We start from the raw sequence: 27,238 nt of genomic DNA, 5'->3' as shown, positions 1-27,238 counted from the left end.
TTGAGCAATACAAGCAAAATGCTGAAGTAAAACAACAGGTTAGGCAGCAGTCATGGACATGAATAATCACTCGATCTTTCGCACTCAAACTCTTCCACAGGATTCCAAAGAAGCAGGCAGGAGCCAAAGTAGGCGGTAGGTTCATGGGAAAGTAAGACACACGGAGACGAGGTGATGGGGAAGGAAGCTTAGTGGCAAAAGAGAATGAAGTAAGAAGCCGGGTGGTGATATGTGAATGAGGTAGAAAGCTGAAAAGGATGCAATCTTGTAATTCGACAGTAAAACAAAGTTTTCTTGTGATATTCATCAGTCAACGCTTGAAGGTATAAGACTCTGATATGTTCAAAATTGCTGTGCATTGAGAAGGATGGAGATATCAGACGTTATCTCTCCTAATAGGGGTGGAAATACCACAGTAGTTACAATCTCCATTTGCCTAATAAATTTCAGACATTCTCTTCTCTCATTCAATCGCAAAGTTTCTCAGGAATTTCAAGCACCATTCTCTCTCAACTATTCTGCGGCAAACGAAAGAAATTAGAACATAGAATGCACTGAATATTATTGAAAACTGCAGTCTCTTATATCCATTATGTTATGCAAATCTTTTAATCTACTCCAATGTCAATGTAAAATTCTACTCCAAAACAGCCGGGAGTTTGTCTATCATCAATGTTCCTATCGAAAAGATTGTTAAATGGCCTTAACTTATTTGTTTGTGTTACCCATGAGAGGGTGTTTCACACACTCAACTCTTTCTCCTGGGAAATAAATTATTTCTGACATCCCCGCCTCCTACTTTGTGACATGTTCCTCTCATGGCATTAAAATTATTCCCCATTTAACTACGGGAAAATAATCTGCATATCTCCATGTCACATCCTATAGTCCATACCGTAGCCTCACAAATCTCCTCTGCACCCCATCAAAATTTCCACATCCTTCCTTTCTTAAGGAGACCAGAAATAAACGCAATACTCATAGTGCGGTCTGCAAGGTAAATACACTCTTTCAAAATCCATTCCTTTATTTAGCCCACAAATGCGCACGACACGGTCTTCTATCATTCTTGAACAATGTCTTCGGCAGTTGAACGGGGCACGAATGCGCAACCGCGTGTAAGTCGGACCGTGATGCAGCGGGAGTACTTAAAAGACAGCATATTAACGGAGTGGGCGACGGAGTACAGGGAGACAGAATGGGAAGGTTTTGGCTCCTGAGTAGAGGGCGACAGAGTATGAAGGTTTTGGCTCCTGAGTAGAGGGAGACAGAGTAGGAAGGCTTTGGCTCCTGAACAGAAGGAGACAGAGTAGGAAGGTTTGGCTCCTGTGGCTTCGGCGAGAAGAGGCTGAGGAAGAGCTTCACTCCAAGAGAGGTAAGTCTGGGTAAGTTCCTTTAATAAATCGAATTACCTTAAGAGTAGGTAATGGGGGCAGCAGTTAGGGCAGTTGAGTGTTCCGTTTGCAGGATGTGGGCAATCAGGCGAGCACGATCGTCTCTAATAACCACAGCTGCGAAAGGTGTATCCAGCTACAGCTCCTGACGAACCGAGTTAGGGAACTGGAGCTGGATCAACTTCTGATCATTCGGGAGGCAGAGGCAGAAATAGAGAGGAGTTACAGGGAGATAGCCACACCTATGAAACAGGAGACAGTTAGCTGGGTGACTGTCAGGAATGGGATGGGGAATAGACAGAATGAGCAGAACACCCCCGTGGCCGTTCACCACAATAATAAGTACATCGTTTTGGATACTGATGATGGGGACGACCTACCAGTGATTTCGTCACTGGTACCAAGATAGGACCCTCAACTCACAGGGGAAGGAGGGAAAAGAGGAGAGTAGCAGTGATAGGGGAATCGATAGTTAGGGGGACAAATATAAGAGAGTCTGTGGAAGAGATACAGAATCCAGATAGTCTGTAACCTCCCTCGTGCCAAGGTCCGCGATATCTCGGATCGAGTTCTCGGAATTCTCACGAAGGACGGTGAGCAGTCGGATATCGTGGTCCATGTAGGATCTGAGGATTGCTACCTATGTCACGGGCGAGAGGGCTATAAAATAGTAAGAGAGCGTAGATCAACACGTGGCTGAAGACATGGTGCATGAGGGATGGATTCAGCTTTATAGATAAATGGGCTTTTTTTCCAGGGAAGGTGGGAACTGATCCCGCGGGGCGGTCTACACCTGAACTGGCGGGGGACAAATATTCTTACAGGTAGGTTTGCTAGAGAGGAGCTGATAGATTTAAACTAGATACGGGGGAATGGTAACCAGAGTATAGGAACATATGTAGGGAAGAAGGAAGAAAAATATAGTAATTAAAGTAGTTTGCGCCGTTAGCTATAAACAGAGTGTAAGAGGTGGCAATTTCCATAAATGCATTTATTTTAATGCTAGGAGCATTATAAGAAAGGTGGATGAGCTTAAAGCATGGATTAATACCTGGCAGTATGATGTGGTACCTATTAGTGATACATGGTTACAGGTTGGCAACTAAATTCCTTGATTTAATTGGCAAAAAAAATTCCTTGATTTAATTGCTTTAGTTGTGATAGAAATGGAGGGACGGGGGGAGGGGGTGGTGTTGCATTGCTTGTTGGAGAAAATATTACAGCAGGATAGATTATAGGGCTCGTCTAGGGAGGCTATTTGGGTGGAATTGAGGAATGGGAAGCATGTAGTAACTGTTATTGGGGTGTATTGTAGACCAACGAATGGGGAGGGATAAATGGAGGAGCAAATATGTAAGCAGATATCAGATACTTGTGGTAAGCACAAAGTTGTGATTGTGGGAGATGATAATTTCCCACACATAGACTGGGAAGTCCATACTTGTAAAAGGGCTGGATAGTTTGGAACTTGTAAAATGTGTGAAGGAGAGGTTTTTGCAGCAATACATAGAGGTACCAACCAGAGAAGGGGCAGTGTTGGATCTCCTGTTAGGAATTGAGATAGGACAGATCACGGAGGTTTTTGTTGCGGAGCACACTTTGTCCAGTGATCACAGTGCTATTAGTTTCAATATAATTATGCAGAAGGATAGGACTGGACCCAGGGTTGTGATTTTTGATTGGAGAAAGGCTAACTTTGAGGAGATGCGAAAGGATTTAGGAGGAGTGGATTGGGATAATTTGTTTTATGGGAAGAATGTAATAGAGTAATGGATGTCATTTAAAGGTTAAATTTTGAGAGTACAGAATATTTACATTCCTGGTAGGATGAAAGGCAAGGTTAAAAATTCGAGAGTGCCATGGTTTTCAAGGGATATTGGACACACGGTTCGGAAAAAAAAGAGAGATATCTACAATAAATATAAGCAGCAAAGAGTAAATGAGGTGCTGGAGGAATATAAAGAATGTAAAATAAATCTTAAGAAATAAATTAGAAAAGCTAAAAGAAGATAAGAGGTTGCTTTGGCAAGTAACGTGAAAATAAATCCCAAGGGTTTCTACCGTTGTATTAATATCAAAATGATACTGAGGGATAAAATTGGTCCCTTAGAGAATCAGTGTGGACAACTATGTGAGTAGCAAAAAAAAAAAAAAATAGATTGGGGAGGTTCTGAAATATTTCTTTTCTTCTGTATTCACTAAGGAGAAGGATATTGAATTGTGCCAGATAAGTGAAACAGGTAGCGGAGTTATGGAAATTATAATGATTAAAGAAGAGGAAGTACTGGAGCTTTTAAGGAATATAAAAGTGGATAAGTCTCCGGGTCCTGGCAGAATATGCCTTAGGACTTTGAGGGAAGTTAGTGCGGAAATAGCAGGGGCCCTGACAGAAATATCTCAAATGTCATTAGAAATGGGTATGGTGCCAGAGGGTTGAATATTGGTCATATTTTTCCATTGTTTAAAAATGGTTCTAAGAAGAAACCTAGCAATTATCGGCCTGTAAGTTTGACGTCAGTGGTGGGTAAATTAATGGAAAGTATTCTTAGAGATGGTACATATAATTATCTGGATAGACAGTGTCTTGTTAGGAAGTGTCAACATAGATCTGTGCGTGCAAGGTCATGTTTGACAAATCTTATTGAAGTTTTTGAAGAGATTACTAGGGAAGTTCACGAGGGTAAAGCGGTCGATGTTGTCTATATGGACTTCAGTCAGGCCTTTGACAAGGTCTCAAGCGGAAGGTTGGTTAGGAAGGTCAATCGTTAGGTATTAATATTGAAGTAGTGAAATGGATTCAGCAGTGGCTAGATGGGAGACGCCAGAGAGTGGTGGTGGATAACTGTTTGCCAGATTGGAGGCCAGTGAGACTGGTGGTGTGCCTCAAGGATTTGTACTGGGTCCATTTTTTTTATCATATACATTAATGATGTGGATGATGGGGTGATTAATTGGATGAGTAAGTATGCAGCTGATACTAAGATAGGTGGAGTTGTCGATAATGAAGTAGGTTTTCCAAGCTTGCAGAGAGATTTAGGCCAGTTAGAAGAGTGGGCTGAAATATGGCAGATGAAGTCTAATGCTAATAAATGTGAAGTGGCTTATTTTCGTAGGACTAATCAAAATAAGGCATGCATGGTAAATGGTAGGGCATTGACGAATGCAGTAGAATAGAGGGATCTAGGAATAATGGTGCATAGTTTCCTGAAGATGGAATCTCATGTGGATAGGGTGGTTAAGAAAGCTTTTTGTATGCTGGCCTTTATAAATCAGAGCACTGAGTATGGGAGTTGGGATGTAATGATGAAATTGTACAAGGCATTGGTGCTGCCAAATTTGGAGTATTGTGTACAGTTTTGGTCACCAATTTATAGGAAAGATGTCAACAAATTAGAGAGAGTACACAGAAGATTTACTAGAATGTTACCTGGGTTTCCTCACCTGAGTTAAAGAGAAATGTTGAACAAGTTGGGCCTTTACTCTCTGGAACGTAGAAGGTTGGGGGCGGACTTGAGAAAGGTATTTAAAATTATGAGGGGGATAGGTGGAGTTGACGTGGATAGGCTGTATCCATTAAGAGTGGGGGAGATTCAAAAAAGAGGACATTAGTTGAGATTTAAAGGGCAAAAGTTGAGGTGTGACATGAGGGGGGACTTCTTTACTCAGAGAGTGGTAGCGGCGTGGAACGAGCTTCCAGCAGAAGTGGTTGAGGTAGGTTTGATGTTGTCGTTTAAAGTTAAATTGGACAGCTATATGGACAGGAAAGGAATGGAGGGTTATGGGCTGAATGCAGGTATGTGGGACTAGGTGAGGGTAAGACTTCGGCACAGACTAGAAGGGCCGAGATGGACTATTTCCGTGCTGTAATGGTTATATGGTTATGTATGGAAACTAGACGTGCAAATTTAAGTCAAAAGACCATAAGATATAGGAGCAGCAGTAGGCCATCCAGCTCATCGAGTCTCCCTCGCCATTCAATCATGGGCTAATCCAATTGTTCCAGTAATCCCCACAGCCCTTTATCACCCCATGCCATGTTTTCACCCCACGCTAATCAAGTACCTATCTATCTCTGCCTTAAAGACACCCAATGACTTGGCCTCCGTAATCGCTCCTGGCAACACATTCCACAGACTTACCACCCACTGACTAAATTAATGTATTCGCATCTCTGTTCTAAAAGGACGTCCTTCAAAACTGAAGTGGTGCCCTCTTCACGTAGAATCCTCTAGCATGAGAAATTACTTTGCCATATCTAATCTGATCAGGCCTTTTTAACGTTCGGAATGTTTCTGTGAGATCCCTCCTCATTCCCCTGAACTCCACCGAATATACAGCCTATGCCCTGCCGGACGTTCCACATACAGTAACTCTTTCATTTCTGGAATCCTTCTCGTGAATCTTGTCTCAAACCACTCCAATGTCCCTATAGCCTTTATAAAATAAGGACCCTGAATCAGTGCGTAATACTCCAAGTATGATCTCGAAAGTGCCTTATACGGCCTCAGCATCACATCCATGCCCTTATATTGTATACCTCTAGAAATGACTGCAGAACATTGCATTCGCCTTCTTCACAACCGACTGAATCAGGACGTGACCCTTTGGGGTATTTTGCATAAGGACTGTCCAGTCCCTTTGCCTCCCTGCATTTTGAATTTTCCCCATCGAAATAATAGTCTTCCCGTTTATTACTTCTACCAAAGTGCATGACCATACACTTTTCAACATTGTATTTCATTTGCCACTTCTTTGCCCATTCTACAAAATTGTCTAAGTCTTTCTACAAGCTCTCCATTTCCTCAGCACTACCGGCTCCTCCACCTATCTTTGTATCATCGGCAAATTGAGCCACAAATCCATTAATACCGTAGTCCAAATCACCGACATACATCGTAAAAAAATAGCAGTCCCAGCCCTATGGAAATCTACTGGTAACTGGGAAGCAGGCAGAATAGGATGCCTTCTTCACTCGGACTGTTTTCTGACGACCAGCCCATAATCCACCCACGCTAGTAACTTCCCTGTAACTCCATAAGCCCTTATCTTGCTGAGCAGCCGCATGTGCGTCACCTTGTCAAAGGCCTACTGAAAATCTAAGTACACCACGTCTACTGCATCTCATTTCTCTATCCTGCTTCTAATTTCCTCAAAGAAATGCTATAACTTTGTCAGGCAGGATATTTCCTTCAGGAAACCATGGTCGTTTTGTCCTATCTTGTCATGTGCCTCCTAGTACTCTGTAATCTCTTTCCTAACGATCGATTCCAACAACTTCCCAACCACTGATGTTAGGCTGACAGGTCTATAGTGTCCTTTCTCCTGCCTCGGCAATTTCTCCAGCTACTTCCTTCAGAACCCGAGGATGAATTCCATCAGTTATAGGAGCTTTATTCACTCCAGACCGTTGAGCTTCCTGAACAACTCTCAGTCGTAATTTTCACTTCACAAACTTCATTTCCTTGACACCATACTGCAGACGTCTTCCACTGTGAAGACTGGTGCAAAATACGCACTCAGTTCCTCTGCCATCTCTGAATCTGTCATTACAATATCTCCAGTGTCATGTTGTGTTGGTCCTACATCTAGCAAGGACTCTCTTTTACCTTTATATACTTAAAAACAAAGTTTTTAGTGTCTTATTTGATATTAGTCGCCAGCTTCCTCTCATAATTTATCTTCTCCTTCCGAATGACATTCTTAGTTTCCATCTGCAAGTTTTTTTAAAAAGTTCTCCAATCCTCTATCTCCCCACGAGCTTTGTCTTTCTTGCATGTTATCTCTTTTGCTTTTACTTTGGCTCTGACTTCATTTGTCAGCCACGATAGTGTCCTTCTTCCCTATGAAAATGTCTTAATATTCTCAATAAGTGGTTCATCTTCCTCATATTTTCTATCTGGCCATATGATATTTTCAAGCAATTTAATTAATTTATTTATTGCTTAATGCATCGACTTAACTCCAAAAATTATCAGTAACGGTGTCCTCGTGAAAAAAAAAATGTGGTGACATGAAAGCGGACCACTACTTCCCTACCCCGTGTAATTCTCATCTGTCCAAAACACCAGAAATAAGAATAATAATATAACTGATTTGTCGTACACATATACATTGTTGACATGCAGTTCACTGTGCCATATATTCCTCTTGAGTGAGTCTATCGTTTCATTGACATGTGTTTAGCCATGATGACTTATGTTGTACATATATAACGATCAGTAAGGTGATGATGGTTTGATAAATTCCTTTACAAAAATAAAAACAAACAAACAAACAAATAGCTCCAACAGCTATATTTTCAATTAACCTTCAGACACTGGATCCATCGATTCCATCCATCAAATCGAATATTACACTAGCGATAATCTTAAGGGGTCGTGTCAAGCAGCAGAAGGTCCTGAAGAAAATTCTTCCAGTATTTGTGGTTGGTACCCATTCTTTTTTTTTCTATCTTTAGTTCAAAGCTCAAAGTATTCTTAACTCAGCATACATATATGTCAACATATACAGCCTGCAATCTATTTACTTGCAGTCATGCATAGTTAATACAGAAATTGATATAGAAACAACGAAACAGAAGAAAATGTGCACATGCTGGAAACCAAAAACGACACCCAAAATGCTGATGGATCTCTGAAGATCGCCTAGCTTGTTGGTAATGAATAAACACTAAACCTTTGGGGCTGAGCCTTCATTGGGACTGGAAAGAAATATGATGTTCAATTAGGAAGGTGGGGGTATTGGAGGAATATGTGTCTAGTGGTAGGTGGTAGGTGCAACTCAGAGTTGGGGCAAGATGATCCGTACATGGCGTGGCGGTGAGATGACGGAGTGAGGGCAGACCTGAGCTAGGTGCAGTTGAGGGCAGTGTTAGTGGTAGAGGAAGCCAAGCCCCCTTTTTTTCAAAAAGGAGGATATCTGAGTACCTCTGTATTGAAAACTCTCATCCCGAGGACAGATGCGGCAAGAGCGGAGGAAATGGGAGAAGGAGTAGCATTTTCACAAGTGACAGGGACTGAGACGAATTGTGCAGGTAGCTGTGAGAATCACTAGGTTTAGCAAAGTGGGAATCAACGACATACGGCTCCAGAGGAAAACCAATATGCAAGCTTCTTTCTATCTGTCATCATGACCTGACAAAAAATATGCTTGCCATTCTCGTCATGATGTGACAATGTAATTTCTTGTTTTCTTTTTCATGATTTGCGTTACCAGAATCCTGTGATCAAATTGAAATAGGTCTATCTTCTGCAGATAAATCTTTCATTGTATAAAGTTTCTGCTCACTTTGAATAGCAGGCCTTAATGTGATATGAATTCGAAGGCTTCAAGAGTAACTGGGTATTTCAGAGTTTCATGACGTTTGCTGCACATCGCTATTGTCGGGAATATCGTTTGTATTTATATTTGTTCCTATATATGGTTCCTGGCGACTCCAATGGCATTGTGAAAAAAAAACGAATTCCTTGCGCTCTGCAAACGTGAACAACGTAAATCCAGTGATATTCTAATAACCAAAGTTGCCGACATTGCTCTGAACATTCAGTCGCATCAATACCCGCAATTACCAGAAATATATTCAGATAAAACAAAAATATCGTATTCTGCTTTACTACGCATTTTTTCTTGTATGCTTAGAACAGTGTTTCCAAAATGACATCGTGTCCGGGTGGGCGTCCAATGAGTAGTTCCCAACTGCGAAAATGTCGAATATACTTCAGATCACCTGTCGACAACAACGGACATTTTCATTGAAACGAACTGCATTAGAGCCGTACTGATTATTATTCAAAGGAGGATGTTCATCACTAAATAGATTTTCTTTGTCAGTGCGAATCTGTAATTTTTTCTTTCAAATTGAATCATTCGTTTTTACACTCTCAGAATCGAGGCAGCAGATTCACATGCGTCCTACTTTCTCAGATCTCTATTCAACTGATGCCAATGACAAACTGAACTATAACACATGCAGAGTTCCAAGTCTTTCTGCACTTGAATCTGTATACCGTTTATTCCCATAATATACACCGTGGCCATGAAAACAGTAAGAAAGCTGTTCCTTCACTTACTTCCACTGTCTCTATCCCATCAGCTGTGATGTGAAGTTTGGAGAATTATTTTAAATTCCGGACCAGTGTACTGTGTTCAGATATCAGCGACAATGAATGGAACTAACATTATCGAGAGAAAAAATTTCCATATATTTGTGTTGAAGTTAAATTTAGTTTTTTTTTTCTTGATTTGCATTCCTTCGTGGTGATTGTAATATTTTTCAGAGAGACTAACACAATGCATTCTGTGATATTATACTTAATATTAAGGGTGTAATATAGTATCATATTACACACAATAAACTATGAAACATAAATTTATCAATTCAATAATATTCTCAGCAATTTTGATATTGAATTCTAGTCCCTATTATCCAGCAAAAAAAAAACTTGTATTGTCTCTCAAGTACAACTAACGAGAAGTGCACAACCACTTCTTCAAATGAATGTATTGAATTATGAGAAATATATTGTATCACACATTGTTGCATTTTCATTTAATCTGTCTGGAAAGAAAGTTTTGCATGTTTGTTTTGTTTTATGCGCTGTATTGTTTCTGAAAGACATATTTATGTGTATAGAAACTGCATATTAATTTTCTTTCTATAACTTAAGGAATGTAATTGTTATGCTGCTTAGTAGTCAGTGAGGGTAGAATACGTAAAGTACATATGGAAGTGATGTCATGAAGAAGTTTTAATTGATTAATATTTTATCTCAGCGCATGTTCGTTTTGTTTTAATACTTTCGCTGATGCTCAAACTACCCCTGGGCAGGGGCGCAGTGTGGAAGTCTGCTTAAATTGTTAAACAGTGATATCACTACGATTTGATTTGCTTTGGTAGGGGCGTGAACTGTTTCATTCTTGCATCATTGAATACATATCAATAAAACAATAAATATTTTCGATGGGATTCTGTATCAAGGTGCTTTATTTCCATTTGTGGCTCAACAACAAAAAAAAAGAAACGATGCCGAAGCGTTTGTTGACAATTTCAGAGTTTAAACAAGATATATAAAGTGGAAATTCGTGGCCGTGCTCCGATTCGAGCTTTGACTGTCAAGAAGATTACACATTTTCATCATCATGTCCATAAATGCGTTTCTATTTGCGGGCAAGATGTTACGATTGCTCGTTACTTCGTATGATTACTTGAAACAAAACGTCATTTGTATTGCAAGATACAGACAAACATCGTAAGCGGGGAAATCACGCTACACTGAGAGGATTAAAGGGACAGAATAAACCGTCGGCACAATTCTTTCTTTGCTTACATTGTGAAACATAAAGTTTCTCAGTATTGGATACAGGTTTACACATGTCTTGAAAACGGTTATAAATATATACTAAAATAAACAAGTAATTAAAAAAAGAGCAAAAACGTGAGGTCGTGTTTAAGGTTAAACTAATCTGATTGGAAATCAGATATCGGGGAGACAATAGCTGCTACGATAACGTTGACTGTGTGTCTTCAACTTCCTGTACCTTCTCCCTGATGATAGTAATGAGTGAAATGCATATCTTTAATCGCAGATGCTGCCTTCATGAACACTGCGCTTTGTAGATGGCCTCGTGGGTGGAGGAGCACATGAGCCCATGAAGGAGTTCGCAGAGTTTATAAACTTCCGCATTTTTTTGTCGAGTCATTAGGGCCCTCCTCTAATATTCATAATCTCCTTCGCACTCCATTAAAAAATTGAGTAATCTGAAAACTTACTGAATGGAACTTCAACTTGTTATTAAAAAAATGTTGATTTTAATGGGGAAAATGTTTCAACTTAGACCCCTAAGGCTCATCAGCAGAAAATCAACAGACCATCCAAACCAAGAAACAACTTTCCATAATCTGGAATACCGAATTACTGCCATCAAGAAAAAAAAATATATATATATCCAATTAATCAACACTCCCTGGCTTCCTTGCGAGTTAACCTTCCAGAGCGGCTGACAGTTAGAAAGTTATTAAAGCGATATATTCGAGTCTATTTATTCATCATCTAGTAAGACATGAACTCGCAACCACAACGATTTGTCTGTTACGTTACTGAACGACACACTTTACAGAATGAGATTTTGCGCTTATAGTGAACTTGCCCGGGATTTTTTTTTTTATCTAAGGGCTCATTTAAGATTGGAATGCCTTTGCTCGCGACTATTCTTTGCCTGTTTTTTCCCCTTTCCCTACGCATCTGGGTTGGTCTTTATTAAATTGTTTTTATTCGTGTTTCTTACTTTGTACTCGCCTGTTAGGAAATAAGTCTCAAGCTTTTATAATTTATACATTATTTTATAATAAATGAACTTTGCAATTTTGAAACATTGACATCTTATCCCTCAGTATTCTCTCCAGTAACTTACACACCATAGACAGCCATCGGAATGTCTGTTGTTGCGAGTTCTTCCCTTGCCACCTTCCAGTTTCCGGCATTTTATTGCTCATCAGCGACAACGCATACATCTCAACGCGGCACTTTCAAATTGTCCCTAAGTGTTCACAGTTTTGGAGGATAATCATTATTGAGTCCTGAGATTTACTCATCTTTTCTTTTTTATTAATTTTAACATAGTGAAACACAGAAGCGTCACTTATTGTGAAATTTCCGTATTATCCAAGTCTCCACAATAAAAAAAAAACAACAAACAAACAAATACAAACATTCTGGAAATTAAGAAATGCTGCTTCTCGTATGTTGCTAACCGAGTCTACCTCAATTTTACTTACTTGCCTCGATACTTTTGTGCCAAATGTTCGTCTTTGTTTTTCTTTATCCAATATCCTCTGGCAATTTGTATCCTCTTCACTGGATTCACTTGATCCAGCTGCTGAAGACTTATTTCATTTTTCTCTGACCAGAGTGTCACTATCCTTTGCTATCCAGCTTCCTTTCTCCTGGTGGCCTTGCTCTTCATTCCAATAGTGGCATGCTGACAAGAAACTATTGATACGCACCTCTGAAAGACTTGTAGACCTTACTTTGCGAAAATCATCCTACTTTTCTCAACTTTTCAAGTTCCTGCCTAATGCCATTGAAGTTCGCTTTGGCCCAAATAAGAACTTTAAGTATGGAGTTGAGCTAACCATTTCCATAGCACGTGTATAACAAATAAAACTGAGGTGACGTATCCCAAAGTGTCTTCCTGACGACACTTCAATCGGACAATATGTCGGAGTAGATATAACTTGCTAGATGGCAGTACCTGAAAAAATGGAACTTTGTATTTTTAAAGAGTCCTGCCTCCCAATGCTGGTGTAATTGGATTATCATGTGGACAACAGTGTAGCCATGTGAATGTGGTATTTTTGACTGGACATAATGTGTAACGTGTAAACAGACAGTATTGTGGTATTAAGGAAATCAAAGGATAATCAGTAAAAACAAAGAAAACGTATTGTTCACCTCTTGAAAAGAAAAAAAAAGAAAAGTACACAAAGTGACAATTAAACGACTTATACATATGATGACAATGGCCTTGTACACGTGAGGAGGTATCCTTAATTCCAAATTCCCCTCTATGTTTTTAATATTAAGATGCATGGACCAACCATTGCTCTGAACAGAAAGTTTTTTTTTATGAACTGGAAATTGTGCTGCACGGATTTTCGAAATGTTTAGGAATATTTAGAAAGAAAATAGAAAAATATCACATACTTTTGATTTGATTTATTAACTGAAGAGTATAATCGAATAGAGTAAAGCAAAGAAAGTTTTTCAAAATTCGGAAACTTTTAAACTTAGATAGAAATGGCAATCAGCAGACAAGCGGTTTATTTACAATGACCTAACCAATTTTTAATGTGTTGTGTGGAACGTGTTGACAAGGTCTTCCTTTAATTGGGTAGAACAAAAGTAAACTTATGTTCAATCTCACCAACGACTTACATAAATTGAAAATAATAACTCAGCACATAAATTCGATGAAGGCAAGCACGCTAACTGCTTTCTTCACTACGTTGTCTGCTTGTTCATCCGCTTTTAGTGAACTGTGTAGTTGTACTGGCAGTCCCCCTGTCCTCTAACTTTCATTAGTGTTCATCATGCTATTAATGTTCAATATGCATTGGCTAGCATTTAGCTAAATTGAAAACAATTTGCGAATCAAAATCTCAAAAATGGATAATGACGTTGTCATACTTCATAACAATAACGTGCTTCACAACGAACATGGCCCCTAATTCTATGTCAATAGTAAAATTGCTAATGCTTTGTGAATTCAAATCTAAGTCTATTAACCAGTGTTAAATGGAAACTTGGAGCATTACGCGGAAGAGTATGAAGGAGGTCATTCACCGAATTGTTGATGGTTTTTCTCTGCCCAGAATCAGCAAGGGACAATATACCTTACGGGAATCCTATATAGGATTACAAACAGATCCAAAAAATGAGGGGTTGAGATTGCAAATGGAGCTCGAAAGGGCATGTTATCAGGTAGTGTCACAATTGTAATGGGGAACTTCAGTAGGCGGTTGTAATTGGGAAAATCAGGTTGATGTCGGATCGCAAGGAAGAGAATTTATTGAATGCTTATGAGATGACCTTTTGGTGCACCTTGTGTTTGAACCTTCTCGTGGAAAGGCGATTTTAGATTGGCTGTTCTTTAAGAACCCAAATCATATATGGGACCATAAAGTAAAGATACCTTATGGAGCAGTGATCATAATATGGTTGAATTCATGCTGCAGTTTGAGAGAATAATGCAGAAGGCACATGTATTAGTATCGCAATGGGACAAAGGGAATTAAAGAAACATGAGAGCAGTGCTTGCCCAGGTGAATTGCAAAGCGATACAGGCGGGAATACTGGCAGAACAGATGTGGCTGAAATTTCTGGGATTAGTTCACAAGGGGCAGGATAGATATGTCCTACAGAAAAAAAATAGTTGCCAAACACAGGTGTAACCACCCTGGCTGAAGGCAAGTTAGGGGCCACTTATAAAACAAAGGACATGACATATAATGGAGCAACAGTGAGTAGGGAGTTGGATGATTGGGGGAAAAAAAACTGAAGGTAAGTAAAATCTATAAGGGAAAATAAATGTGAGGTCAAACTAATCGCTAATGTACAGAAGAAAAGGTACTGATTTTTTTCCCGGTTATATAAAGATTAAAATAGTGGTGAGACTGTATATCGGGCCACTGGAAAACATATGCTTGTTTGATAATAATAAGTGACAAAAATAGATGACAGATGAACAGAATAAGTATGTTGATTCAGTCATTACTGTGGAAGACACTAGCTGCGTGCCAGAGGTCCGTGAGTATCGGGGAGCAGGAATAAATGCTATTGCTACCACAAACGAAAAAAAAAAGTGCCTGGCAACCTGAAAGGTATTAAGGTGGATACATGACCTGATCCAGCTAGACAACATCCTGGTGACCTGAAAATGATGTGAGCTGAATCACAACAAATGCATTAGGGGTTATCTTTCAAGAATCACTTGATTCTAGCATGGTCCCGGAGGACGTTAAAATTGTGAATGCCACTCTACACTTTAAGAAAGAAGGAGATAAGTGAAATAAATTGTAGATCAGCTAGCCTAACATCAGTGGTTGCGAAAGTGTTAGAGTCCATTATTGGGGACGAGTTTTCCAGATGCTTTGGCGACTAGTGATCAAATAAGTCCGTGTCCGCATAGTTTCTGTGAAGAGAAATCTTGCCTGACAAATCTGTTTGGAGTTCTGCAAAGAAGTAACAAGCAGGGTGGACAAAGGAGAGGCAGTGGGTGTCATTTACTTGCATTTTTCAGAAGTAATTTGAAAAGGTGCCTCGCATGAGGCTGCTTATCAAGATAATATCCTGTGGTATTACAGTAAAGTTACTGGTAAACATAGAGTTAAGGCTGTCAGGCAGGAAGCGGTGAGTGGGAATAACCGGGGTCTTTTCTGGGTGATTACTCAGAGGTCAGTAATAGGACCTGTAATTTTTGCCCTAACACTCGATGATTTAGATAGTGTAATTATTTTTTTTTGCAAAGTTTGTGGATGATATAATATAGGTAGAGGCTTGGTGGTGTTCAGGGAGTAATGGGATTGCAGCAGGACTTAGACAAATTGGTAGACTGGGTAAAAAGTGACCGACAGAATAAAGAGTTGGGAAATATAAGATAATGCATTTTGGTAAAATGAATAAAACTGCAGACTATTAAAATTAAACAGATTTCAAACATCGGAGGTGTAAAGGGAATTTGGAGTACAAGACTGACAGTTTAATTCACATATTGAGTACTGGGAAAGAAGAAAAATGCAATGTCATTTATTTCAAGGGAAATAGAATATGAAACATGATTATAATGCTGCAGGTTTAGCAGGCGCTAGTCAGGTTGTTCTTGCATTATTGACAACGGTTTTGGGCCCCATATCTCAGAACAGATGTATTGTAATTGGAGAGAGTCCGGATGAGTTTCAAAAGGACAATTCACGGCATGAAATGGGTAAATATACGAGGAACGATTGGTAGCTCTATTCCCTACTCACTGGAATCCTGAAGGAAGAGAGGCGATCTCATTGAAACATACATAATACTGAAAGGACTAGAAAATATGGATGTGGACAGGATGATACTTCCGATGGGGGTATTCGGTACTGAAGGGAAGAGTCTAAAAATTCAGGGCTTTTTTTTTTAGAAAAGAAGAAATGACACTTATGCTACGTTCTTCTATTTTAAAGTGTGGTGACGCTATGGAATTTTCTGCCAAGTAAAACAGAAGTTGATATATCCCTGATTGTTAAATTAATCGAAGGTTATGGTGAGGTGACAGGTATATGGGATTGATTGGGATCCAGCAGAATGATTGCTATATGACCTACTTCTGCTCCTCTGTCTTATCGTCCTAATAAAAAGACCTAGTTTTTTTTTTCATTGTACCGAACCTACTATTGTGCTATAGATCGACTGCCTGGTATTTGTCCTCCACACTCTAAAGCCAGGAGAGAAGAACTATGGATGAGCAAGTAAGGGACACTTCCCCTTCATGCAGAAGAGGTACGGGGCCCACTGCTGTGAATTGATTAGCAAGGGTCGAGTCACAAAACGTCTGGGATTCGTTAACCCCTTCCAAAATTAGACACTGACTTCGAGATTTTCCGAGGACAGTAGCATTCATGAAGCTGAATTTCTGGAGTGCGTAAAATCTGGTCGGATAAAAGTGGGCTACTAGTGGAAGACTACATTCAAGATACCTCATTTCTTTCTACTTTAGGCCACTAACTTATCAATCACCCGTGATCAGTTATTAACTGAGGAGTTATTAATTTCAACGTTTCTGCATAATCAATCATACAGTGGAACTGCATGTGCTTGTAACGAGAGCTGGACTACTCATTGCCTTCTACCTTGGGCCACGAACTTATCAATCACCCCTCGTATGGTGAAGAGTTGTGGCCCAGGGCCGAAATCTTCAGCACACCGCCTACCACTGTTTTCCAACCAGAGTAACATCCATGTATCCAGACTCCCTGTATTCTGTTGATTAAACAGTCCTTTATCGACGCTAACACCTCACGCATTCCTCAACTCTATGCATCCTTATATAATGCAGAAGTCTTTCATGTGGCACTTTATTGAACCGCCTTTAGGAAAGCCAAGTAAGTAGCATCCAGCTGTCCCCCTCTGTCCACTACGCTTGTTATTTCCTCAAAGGACTCCAATACGTTTGTGAAACAGGACCTGCCTTTGCGGAATCCATGCTGCTGCTGCCTGCTGCATCCATTTTTTTTCGGATGTCATGCTATTTATTCTTTCATAATAGTTTTCCAACTACAAATGTTAAACCAACTGGCCTATAGTACCTGCCTTCTGTTGACATCCTACCTTGATCAGTGGCGTTACATTCACCTGCTTCTTATCCGGCAGAATCTTCCTAGAGTCTGCAGTATGTTAGTACACTCTCATTAAAGTCTCAGCAGTAAATTCTGGAAATTATTTCAGTACCGTGGGATGCATTCCATCAGAACAAAGGGAAATACCTACCTTCAGACCACAAGTTTTCGCAACACGACATCTTATGTGATAGTTATTATATCGATGATGTCACCACCCATCCCATCCACAACATCTCCCTTTGGGATCTGGGACGTACCAGACACTAGAAATACAGAGATTACCACATTTTTAGGTCTGCCTATTAACTTAGTTCCCAGCTGCTGAAATTCCCTCTGCAGAATCTCTTTCTTCATTCTACTTCTGTCACATAGATTAAGCATCTGGACCTTTCCCCTTCAACACGGCTTTCGGGACGCTCTATCCTCTCGACGGCGATCTCTGTCTGTTCTCCAGTTACCACAACATTTCTCTTCGCTCCCTCCTCTTGAATGGCTCCCTGAACTACGATGTCCCAGTTAATTTGTTCATCATTCCCACAGCCCCACTTTCATCAACGCAGGGAAAAAAAAAAATCTCAGACCTGTTGGAGAATCACAAGAGCTGAAGTTCCTCCAGGTCTGTCTCTTTTATCCAACTACCCGCCTCACTTGCATCTTACCCTCTTCTCGCAGACCACACACAAAATTTGAGGCAGTTAATATAATGGGTGTGACTGCCTCCTGAAAGAGAGCGTCCAGGTAAATCTCCCCAACCCTTTGATGTGCATCAGTGTTCTTCATTCAGATTTCATCTCATGAAATTTGAGCTTGGGTTCCTCGATCAGCCAAAACTTGCTGAAGATGTGGTCACCAGGAACTGCAATAGGATCTAGCAGCTCCTACACCATGCACCTACAGCACATTCCCTGATGACGGATCAGACCTACTTTATTTAATTAGCTGTACTTTATTGACTTTCTCCTCAACCATTACAAAAGCCTTACCAGCTACTCCCATGTGTCAGCTTGTCAGAACCTGTTGAATCAAAGTGTCACATCCCACTCCTATGCTGCTGAAGTCACACAATGACCACTCTGGTTTCATCCGGATTTTCTTTTATTTTCTGCTGTTAATGAAGCGCAAATCGATTGGTCGGTCGCTAATGTGCAGAACCCAGCGAAACGCTCTTTTATTTAAAACTCTTCTCCCCCGACCTGTGCGAAGCTCTTTCTCTCTTTGTGAGTCAATCAGTCTTCCGCTAATGCTCCAAGCCTCGCGAAACGATCTCTTCCTTTCAGCTCTGCTTCCCGACCTATGCAAAGCCCTCTATCTGCCTCTCTGCAAATCTATTGGTCCGGCGCTAAAGAGGCTTGTAGATCGTAGACATTTTATGAAGCTGGGGATATCCGCAAGCCAAATTCCTACCGCTTGAGTTTTTTTTGTGTTATTTTATCCTTTCCACTGGCAATGTGAAAATAAACCCTACTAAGGCACAGAGAGTCAGAGATTAGCCGCAGTCACCCAATAGGAAACAAATCCAAGGATTCCTAGGGATTATCGACATTGAAGTATACCTCATCAGGAACTTCATCTCAGTGGCTGATCTGTTGACAGCCCTAAATAAAAGATCTACGGGGTCTACTGTATGGAATACCTAGCGGAGTCTGATTTTGTAGAGATTAAACAACGGTTCACGACAGATCCAGCTTTGGTTTCTGTCGTGGTCCGGTTCATGAAACCCAGATTCCGGTCCACGGCCCGGTCCATCGATCCTTATTCCAAGTTTTGTTATTTTCCCCGCATCAGTTGAGACACCTGATTCTCGTTCAGGGCTGGACAGAAATACCTCAGCAAACCAGGCCTGGGTGCTGGACTGTTCTCGCTCTCTCATCCCTTCTGAATCCCGGGCAGTTACTTCAGCAATTTATCGCAACACTTACTTTGGCACTAAACTCGTCTGTAATCTTAGTCTGTTACCTTTGCCTGCTACCTTGCCTGCAACCTTGCCTGCATTCTCGCCTGTATCGCCGTCAAGTTCAACCGCCGGAGTGAGACCGGAGCCTTATCACGCCATGATAAGGAACTATCTATTGTTGAGAATGGAACTGTCTCTTTGTGTCCCCGTGTTTAGTGCCATACCAAAGAAGAGTCCCAGCCCTATGTCCTGTTCCCAAAGAGGGGTCCTGTCTCTTTGTAGAACGTAAACACAAAATAATCTGCAGATGCTGTTGTCAAAGGAACACTCATAATGCGCTGGAGGAACTCGACAGGACAGTCAGCATCAGTTGAAAAGATTAGTCGACGTTTCGAGCCGAAACCCTTCGTCAGGACTGAAGGAAGAACTCTGGGGAGGGTTTCAAGAATGCTGGTAGTTGAAAAAAAAAACAGTAATTTTTAAGACAAAGGGGTGCGGGAGGGGAGGCAGGGAGGTGATTGGCAGGAGAACAATAGTAGAAGGAGGTGGAACTATGAGGGAGGTGATGCAAAATAGGGATAGAGGAAGGGAGGGGGAGGGGATTACTGGAAGTTGGGGCATTCTGTGTTCATACCAAGGGGCTGGAGACTACGTAGACGGTATATGAGGTGTTGTTCCTCCAACCTGAGTTAAGCCTCATCATGGTAGTAGAGGAGACCATGTTTGTAGAGCCCCCGACCTAAGTCCTGTTCCACAGAGGGATATTGGCTCTGTGTTCTGTGCACGAGTCCCGAATCTACCTCCCATTCCCAAGGAGGGCTCCTGGCTCTGTGTCTTTGTGTTCCTGTGCTCTTGTCCATTGCTCTGTGTTCCTGTGCTCAAGTCCAGGGCTCTGATTTCCTGTGCTCAAGTCCAGGGCTCTGTGTTCCTGTGCTCCAAGACCAAGTCCAGGCGCTGTGTTCCAGCCCTGTCCAAGTCTGAGCTTCGTGTCCTCATTCGGTTCTGGTGCCTCGCCCAGCCCAGGGGTTCCTCGCCAAGCACCATGTTGGGGTTCTTCATCCTGTGCTGGGGAACCTCGTCCTGTGTTGGATTTCCTCGTCCTGTCCTGTAGCCACGTATGTCCTTGCCAAGACCCTTGTCCCGAGTCCTAGCCTACACCTGGGTTCCGGTTCCAAGTCAAGACCCAGGTTCTGAGTCGCAAACAAGACCCAGGTTCCGGGTCCTTTTCCAGGCTCTGGTTCTGGAGTTCCTTGTTCTACGGGACATAAGTTCCTCGTCCGGGTCCCATGTTCCTAGTTCTACGTCCGGGTCCCGTTTTCCTAGTCCAGGTCATAGCCCAGGCCCTGCGTCCTTGGCTCGTCCAGGGCTGTGTCCATGTCCAGCGTCGTTTCTTCCTGACTCCCCTTACTTTTTTGATAAACCTTGTCCTGTTACTGGTAGGTCAGTGTCTGTGTCTTGCATTTGGGTCCGCCCTCAATGCCCCCACGAATAAGTAAGGCATTCGTTAGTCTTGCGAGACCATGGATCTGCGCCTGGAAAGTCTTCACCCTCCAGGGCGCAGGCCTGGGCAAGGTTGTATAGAAGACCAGCATTTGCCCATGCTGCAAGTCTCCCCTCTCCAGTGTCGTCGCAGAGCAATGTGTGATTAAATGCCTTGTTCAAGGAATCAACATGTTGCGTCGGCTGGGGCTTGAACTCACGACCTTCAGGTCGCTAGTCCAATGCCTTAACCACTTGGCCACGTGCACCCCCTCCCTCCCCGCCCACGAATAACAGTTTCATCTATCTCGGACCTTTCCTTCATAACAAATCTTTCTGGCAATATTACAGTTAAGACAGTCCCACAAACTCGCGTTTGCGTCATATCCCTCAAATCCTTTCTAATCCAAGTATATATCATACAGTTATAGAGTCATATAAAACCGCAAGCACAGAAACAAGGCTAGTTTGTACAAAGGACCATCTAGTCATGCCAAATCATTAAAACAGGCTTCTCCCATCTAGTTGCTTCTAGACCATAGTGCAATATAACTCTATCACCAATCTAACTATCCAAGTTTCTTAAACATTGAAATCGAGCTTGCATGCACATCTTGTCCCAGCAGCTCGTTCCACACTCTCGCGAAACTTTATGTCAAGTAACCTCCACCCATTTTCACCTTAAACGTTCACCCTATTTGTAGTTCCATTCCTTAACCCTTTGCCTTCTTCTTCTTGATTCCTTATTTGTGGGAAAAATGAGAGGAAATAATTGCCTTACCTATGTTTCTCGTACCATTGTAGACGTCTGTTGGATTGTCCCTCAAATCCTTCTGTTTTAATATAATGTCCTAATCTTCTCAATTTCTCTCTATACCAGATTCCCTAAATCCCGGCAACAATCTTGTAATTGTCCTTTGAACTCATTCATGATTAATGGCCGTTTTTCTGATAACTCTCATTTTTTTTCTTTGTTATCCTTTGAAAATGGAAGCACACCTTTAGCTTCCCCCCCCTCCCTTTGGCCCCACTTTCACTCGTGGTAGATGATAACATATATCTCTAAACCAGTGCTGCTGCATGTTTTCTGCATTTCCGCACAGTGCACCTCAATATTTGGAAATAGTGCATCTATCTGTTGACTGTCCGGCACCGGAACGTGGTTTGGAAACTCACTACGAAACTCCTAATTAATCGAAGCTCTCACGTCATTGACTCTGCACAATCAACAACATAACTATATTGACCGTGAGCCAAGATGAATATAGCTCAAAAAGAAAACCAGCAATCACTACTACAACAAATAATAAAGATCAAGATATAATTGTATTATCAGAACAGAAGTATGAAGAAATGTGCTCAATTTCATACCGTATATCAATGGATTTAATGGCAATTAATAATATATAAACACAACATCAGAGAGGGAGATCAAAGAAAATCACACTGAAAAAGAAAATTCGAAAGGCATGTGACATGCAAACACTCAGGGGGAGAAAATACTTCTGATATCCATTAGAAACAAGAGCAAAGTAATAACAATATGAACCAATACACATACTGCATATTAACGTTTAAATCACAGTTCCAAACCCAAACTTCACTCACAAAAGCGGATGCTGGAAAGCAATATTAGCTACATCCCTAAGGTACAGTATTTGATGATCTCGGATAACTCATCCCATTGTTTAATAATAGCTTATTTATGATAAAGAACTCTGTCCCATTCTGCTGTGAAATTATATATAGTTTGAAGAGCAGTAAATACATATCTAAGAAAGCCCTCAGCGGTTTCACTGATTTTATATATATATATATATATCTATATGATGTTATTTCTTATTTGTGTCCCCAGAAACAGTACCACTACATTCACGATAAGAAATGATGCCCACACTTCTTAGTACTCCCATATTTCCCAATATTACCGTTATTCACCCGCATATCAACAGACATAAGACTTGTGCCTTTTATGAAATTCCACCTCAGATCTTCTGAAATTCATTCTTTCTATATGCAACCTTCAACTGAGACTATGGTCATTATTCCAACAGCAATAAATGTTAAACAGCAGCGTGTTTTATCTATTCCAGTGTGTTTCATCCATTGATGGACTTTCGCCCTTGCCTTGTTGACAACTTATTATTAGACTGCAGTGATGCAGTCCATGAGCACAAAGAGCATTGCTGATTATCGCAAGAGAGGTAGAATGAAATAGACAACTGGAAAGGGCAAATGAAATACAATGTTCGAAGGTGTATGGTCATGCACGTTGGTGGAAGAAATAAAAGGGCAAGTAATTATTTAGGTGGAGAGAGAATTTAAAATATTGAGAGGCAAGGAGACTTGAGAGTCCTTGTGCAAGATACACTAAAGGTTAACCTGTTGGTTGAGTTGTTTATGAAGAAGGCGAATGCAATGTTGGCATACGTTTCTAGAGGTACAGACCATAAGTGCAGGGATATGATCTCGAGATACTATAAGGCACTCGTGAGACCATACTTTAAGTATTGTGTGCAGTTTTGGAGTCCTTATTTTAGAAAGACTTTAGTGACATTAGAGAAGGTTCAGCGAAGATTCACCAGAATGATTCCAGGAATTAAAAGGTTATCGTCTGAGGAACACCTGGCATCTCTTGGGCTGTATTCCCTGGAGTTCAGGAAATGAGGGGGAATCTCATAGAATTATTCCGAATTTTAAAAGGCCTGAGCAGGTCAGATATGGCAACGTTATTTTCCATGGGAGTGGATTCTAGAACAAGAGGGCGCGACTTCAGGATTGAGGACGTCTTTTTAGAACTTAGTTAGAGGGTGGTGAAATTGCGGAATTAATTGCCACAATCGGCTATGAATGCAAAGTTATCGGGTGTATTTCAGGCAGAGATAGATGCAGATGAGGTCGGAAGTTTACATACAACTTAGCCCAATACATTTAAACTCAGTTTTTTACAATTTCTGACATTTAATCCTCGAAAACAATTCCTGTCCTAGGTCAGTTAGGATCAATACTTTATTTTAGGAATGTAAAATGTCACAATAATAGTACAGAGAATGATTTATTTCAACTTTTATATTGAATCTGCTCCACCATTCAATCATGAATGATTTAATTCTTACAGTCATCCCCACTCCCCTGCCTTCTCCCCATACACTTTGATGCCCTGGCCTATCTATCTCTGCCTGAAATGCATCCAATGACTTGGCCTAGCTGCTTATTGCAACAAATTCCACAGATTTACCACCCTCTGACTAAAGAAAATTCTCCGCATCTCTGTTCTAAATAGGACGTCCTTCAATCCTGCAGTCGTGCCCTCTTGTCCTAGACTCCTCTACAAAGGAAATCACCAAAAACTCACTCAGTGTGCTCTCCAATCAGATGCCCTGAATAAAACATGAGATCCAGAATTTGCTAAGGGGCAGATCAACGTCATTCAATACTATAGAGCAAGGAAGTGACATGAGTTGCAGGTAGCCATCTCACGGGCGAAGTGGAGATTCTAAACAAACTTGAGTCAATCAGGGATGTTCGGCAGCTGTGGCAGGGCTTGAATGATATCACCTCCTACAAAACTAAATCAAACAACATGGGAAAGAGGAGGGCTTTGCTTCCAGATAGCTCAATTCTTTGACCATAAGAACACGGAAGAACCATCACATAACTCCACATCTCCCAATGATCCCTCAATCTCAGTATCTGTAGCTGACATGTGGGCTGCTTTCAGGATAGTGAATCCATGGAAACCATCCATACCGGACGTGGCAGCTGGCCATGTACTCAGTACCCGTGCTGACCCACTGGTTGCTGTGTTCATGAGTTCACCGAGATCGTTATCCTCTTGCTTCAGGAGTGTGTGACCCACCTACTTCAAGTGGCTTCAATAATCATCATGCTCAACAAGGGCATGGTGACCTGCCACAATGACCATCGCCCAGTAGAGATAACTTTCAAAATGATGAAGTGCTTTGTGAGGCTGGTGAAAAAACATATCAACTTCTGCCTGAGAGGTGACTTGGTTCTGCTCCACTTTGCCTACCGGAGCAACAGGTCCACAAAAGATGTCATCTCCTTGGCTCTTCACTCAGAGCTGGAACATCTTGACAGCTGCAAATATACATACATCAGGAAGCTCTGTATGAATTACAGCTCAGCATTTAGTACCATCATCCCCTCAGAAATGATCAATAAGCTCCAAGACCTGCCTCGATGCCACCTTGAGCATTTGTGTCCTGGATTTATTCTCTTGTCGACCCCAGTCAGTTCTGATTGGTAACAACAGCTCCTCCATGAATTTATCTGAGGGAATCAAGAAGTTTAATTTCATTCCTCTTCTGTGCAGCTTTTGGAGGAAGTGCAATCTCTAAAGAGGCACAAAATACCATGTTCCCCTGCATATCTGCACTCATGAAAATACCACTGTCTATACATTGAGGCACAGCAACAGTGCCAGTTCTATTCTTACACTCACTTCTTCCAGTGATATTCTTCGCCTGAACATCCCTTGGCCGTCCAGGATAGAGATATGCAGCACATCATGTACTTTTCATATTCACTGAGTCCTCCACTCTTCAGATATATGTTCACCAGGCATACTCAGGCTACAACTATTCGCTCACTTGGCTTACTCCTCTCTACATCACCACAGAAACACAATAAAAAGTAAGATTTTCAGATGAGGATACGAGTAAACAGTTAGCAATTCAATCCAAAACCCTTCATGAGGGCTGCAAAGGGGAATAGAAGAAGCCAGAATAAGAAGGTAGTGGTGGCGGGAGGTGTGGGGAGGAGTACAAGCTGGTAAGTAACAGGTGAAGATTCAAGACTGAAGTTTATTTATCACGTGTACATCAGCGCATACAGTGAAATATGTTGCTTGTGTTAACAAACAACAAACCCACGAGTATCTGGGAGCAACCCGTATGTTTGCCACACCATGATACTTGCATGAAATGAGGAGGTGGTGAAGATGAGTGGGTGGGGAGCAGGCTGAAGTGAGAGATGTGAGGAGATACGTGGAAGAGCTAAAGGGTTTCAGAAGAAGGTATCTGATCAGAGCAGAGACATGACCATGAGTGAAGGGCAAGGAGGAAGGGCACCGGAGGGATGTGAGGCAGAGCAGAGGGGAGGGAAGAGTGGAAAAGGGTGTCACGTAGAGACCTATCTCTGCTTAAAGTGAGGGGCGGGGGGTGGAAGGGAGGGAAAGATGTGTTCAGTGGTAGAATCTTGTTGCAGATGGTGGAAATTACAAGAGTTTTGTGCAAGATGTAGAGTACAGTGGGGTGGTAAGAAACGACAAAGGTAAGTCTAAAACTCAGCTGCATGCCACTACTACGACTACTAGTACGTCGACTCAGGCCTAGGGGGCCGGCATTGGGCACGATGACGGACTATCTACTTCTCCCTCACCCTCATCAGTGTGTTCAGTTCATCTGCATTAGCCACGCCACTGACTTCTAGGCGCATGTTGACCATAGTCTTGGGAGGACCCCCAGGGTTCATCCTCCCATGCCTGGGCTCCCATATGATGACAAGGCTGGCAGGTAGCTGGGGTGGCGTAGACAGTGTCCCGCTAGTTGCAGTCTTTTCGCTTCGATTTTGCATGCCGGACGAGAGCATACCCAAGCAGCTCCTTCTTGGGGAACTCTCTGCTGGAAGACTCTCGCATGGAGGGCAGAAGAAACGTTACAAAGACACACTAAAGGCCTCCCTGAAGTCGCTTGATATAGACACGGCCACCTGGGAAACGCTGGCACAAAACCACCCTACCTGGCTCGGCCTCATCCACAACGGCTGTCAAACTTACGAAGCAAGGCACATTGCTGAAGCACACCATAAGTGCAAGCTGCGCAAGTCCAGAGCCACCAGCGCAAGAACTGCAGTGCCTATGCATGTCAGCCCAACATGTGCCAGGGCATTTCATGCCCAAATTGGCCTGATCAGACGTCTTCGGACACACCACATCCAGTCTCAAAGTGACGAATGGTGTCAACATCCATCGACAACAATGATGGAGCGCACTTCCAATTCTATAACTACCATTGTAGCAGAGAAACGGGGGACAGCAACGTGCAAAATAGGTAAGAGATATGAAAGAGATGCTGGTGAGAGCAGCATCGATAGTAGAGGAAGGGAAACCCCATTCCTTACAGGTGGAAATCCTTTAGAACCATATTTCATTTAGCCAACTGGAGAATCAGCTCACTGGAATTGGTGTGATGTAATGATCTGGAGGTGATTAGGGAATTAAAGTTAAAGGAACTCTCAGGAAGCAGTGATCACAATATCATTGAGGTCAGCTTGAAAGTCAATAGGAATAAAGAAAAGTCTAACGTAACAGTATTTCAGTGGAATAAAGGAAATTAGACTGTTATGAGAGAGGATTTGGCCAAGGTAAATTGAAAGGAGATGCTGGCAGGAATGATAGCAGAGCGGCATTAGCTTGAGATTCTGGGAAAAATGAGGAAGGTGCAGGTTAAATGTTATCCACAAACAAAGAAATACACAATGGCAAAATAGTACAACCATGGCTGACAAAGGAAATCTAAGCTAATGTAAAAGCAAAACAGAGGGCATACAACAAAGCAAAAAATCGTGGGAAGAAAG

The 27,238-nt window shown here is 41.6% G+C and overlaps 1 protein-coding gene across 1 annotated transcript in view; it reads left to right on the top strand.

Annotated features, from left to right (window-relative positions):
• The window catches only part of LOC134351217 (scavenger receptor cysteine-rich type 1 protein M130-like), a 46,014-nt gene extending 36,932 nt beyond the window's left edge, over positions 1-9,082 (top strand). The window contains exons 12-13 of the mRNA XM_063057324.1: positions 7,708-7,818; positions 9,033-9,082. Of these exons, the coding sequence (XP_062913394.1) occupies positions 7,708-7,818; positions 9,033-9,082 (161 nt within the window). The remainder of the gene's footprint in view (positions 1-7,707; positions 7,819-9,032) is intronic.
• The last annotated feature ends 18,156 nt before the right edge of the window (positions 9,083-27,238 follow it).

Source organism: Mobula hypostoma, chromosome 8 (genome assembly GCF_963921235.1).
Source record: "Mobula hypostoma chromosome 8, sMobHyp1.1, whole genome shotgun sequence".
Classification (NCBI taxonomy): domain Eukaryota; kingdom Metazoa; phylum Chordata; class Chondrichthyes; order Myliobatiformes; family Myliobatidae; genus Mobula; species Mobula hypostoma.
This window is presented reverse-complemented; position numbering and strand designations above follow the sequence as displayed.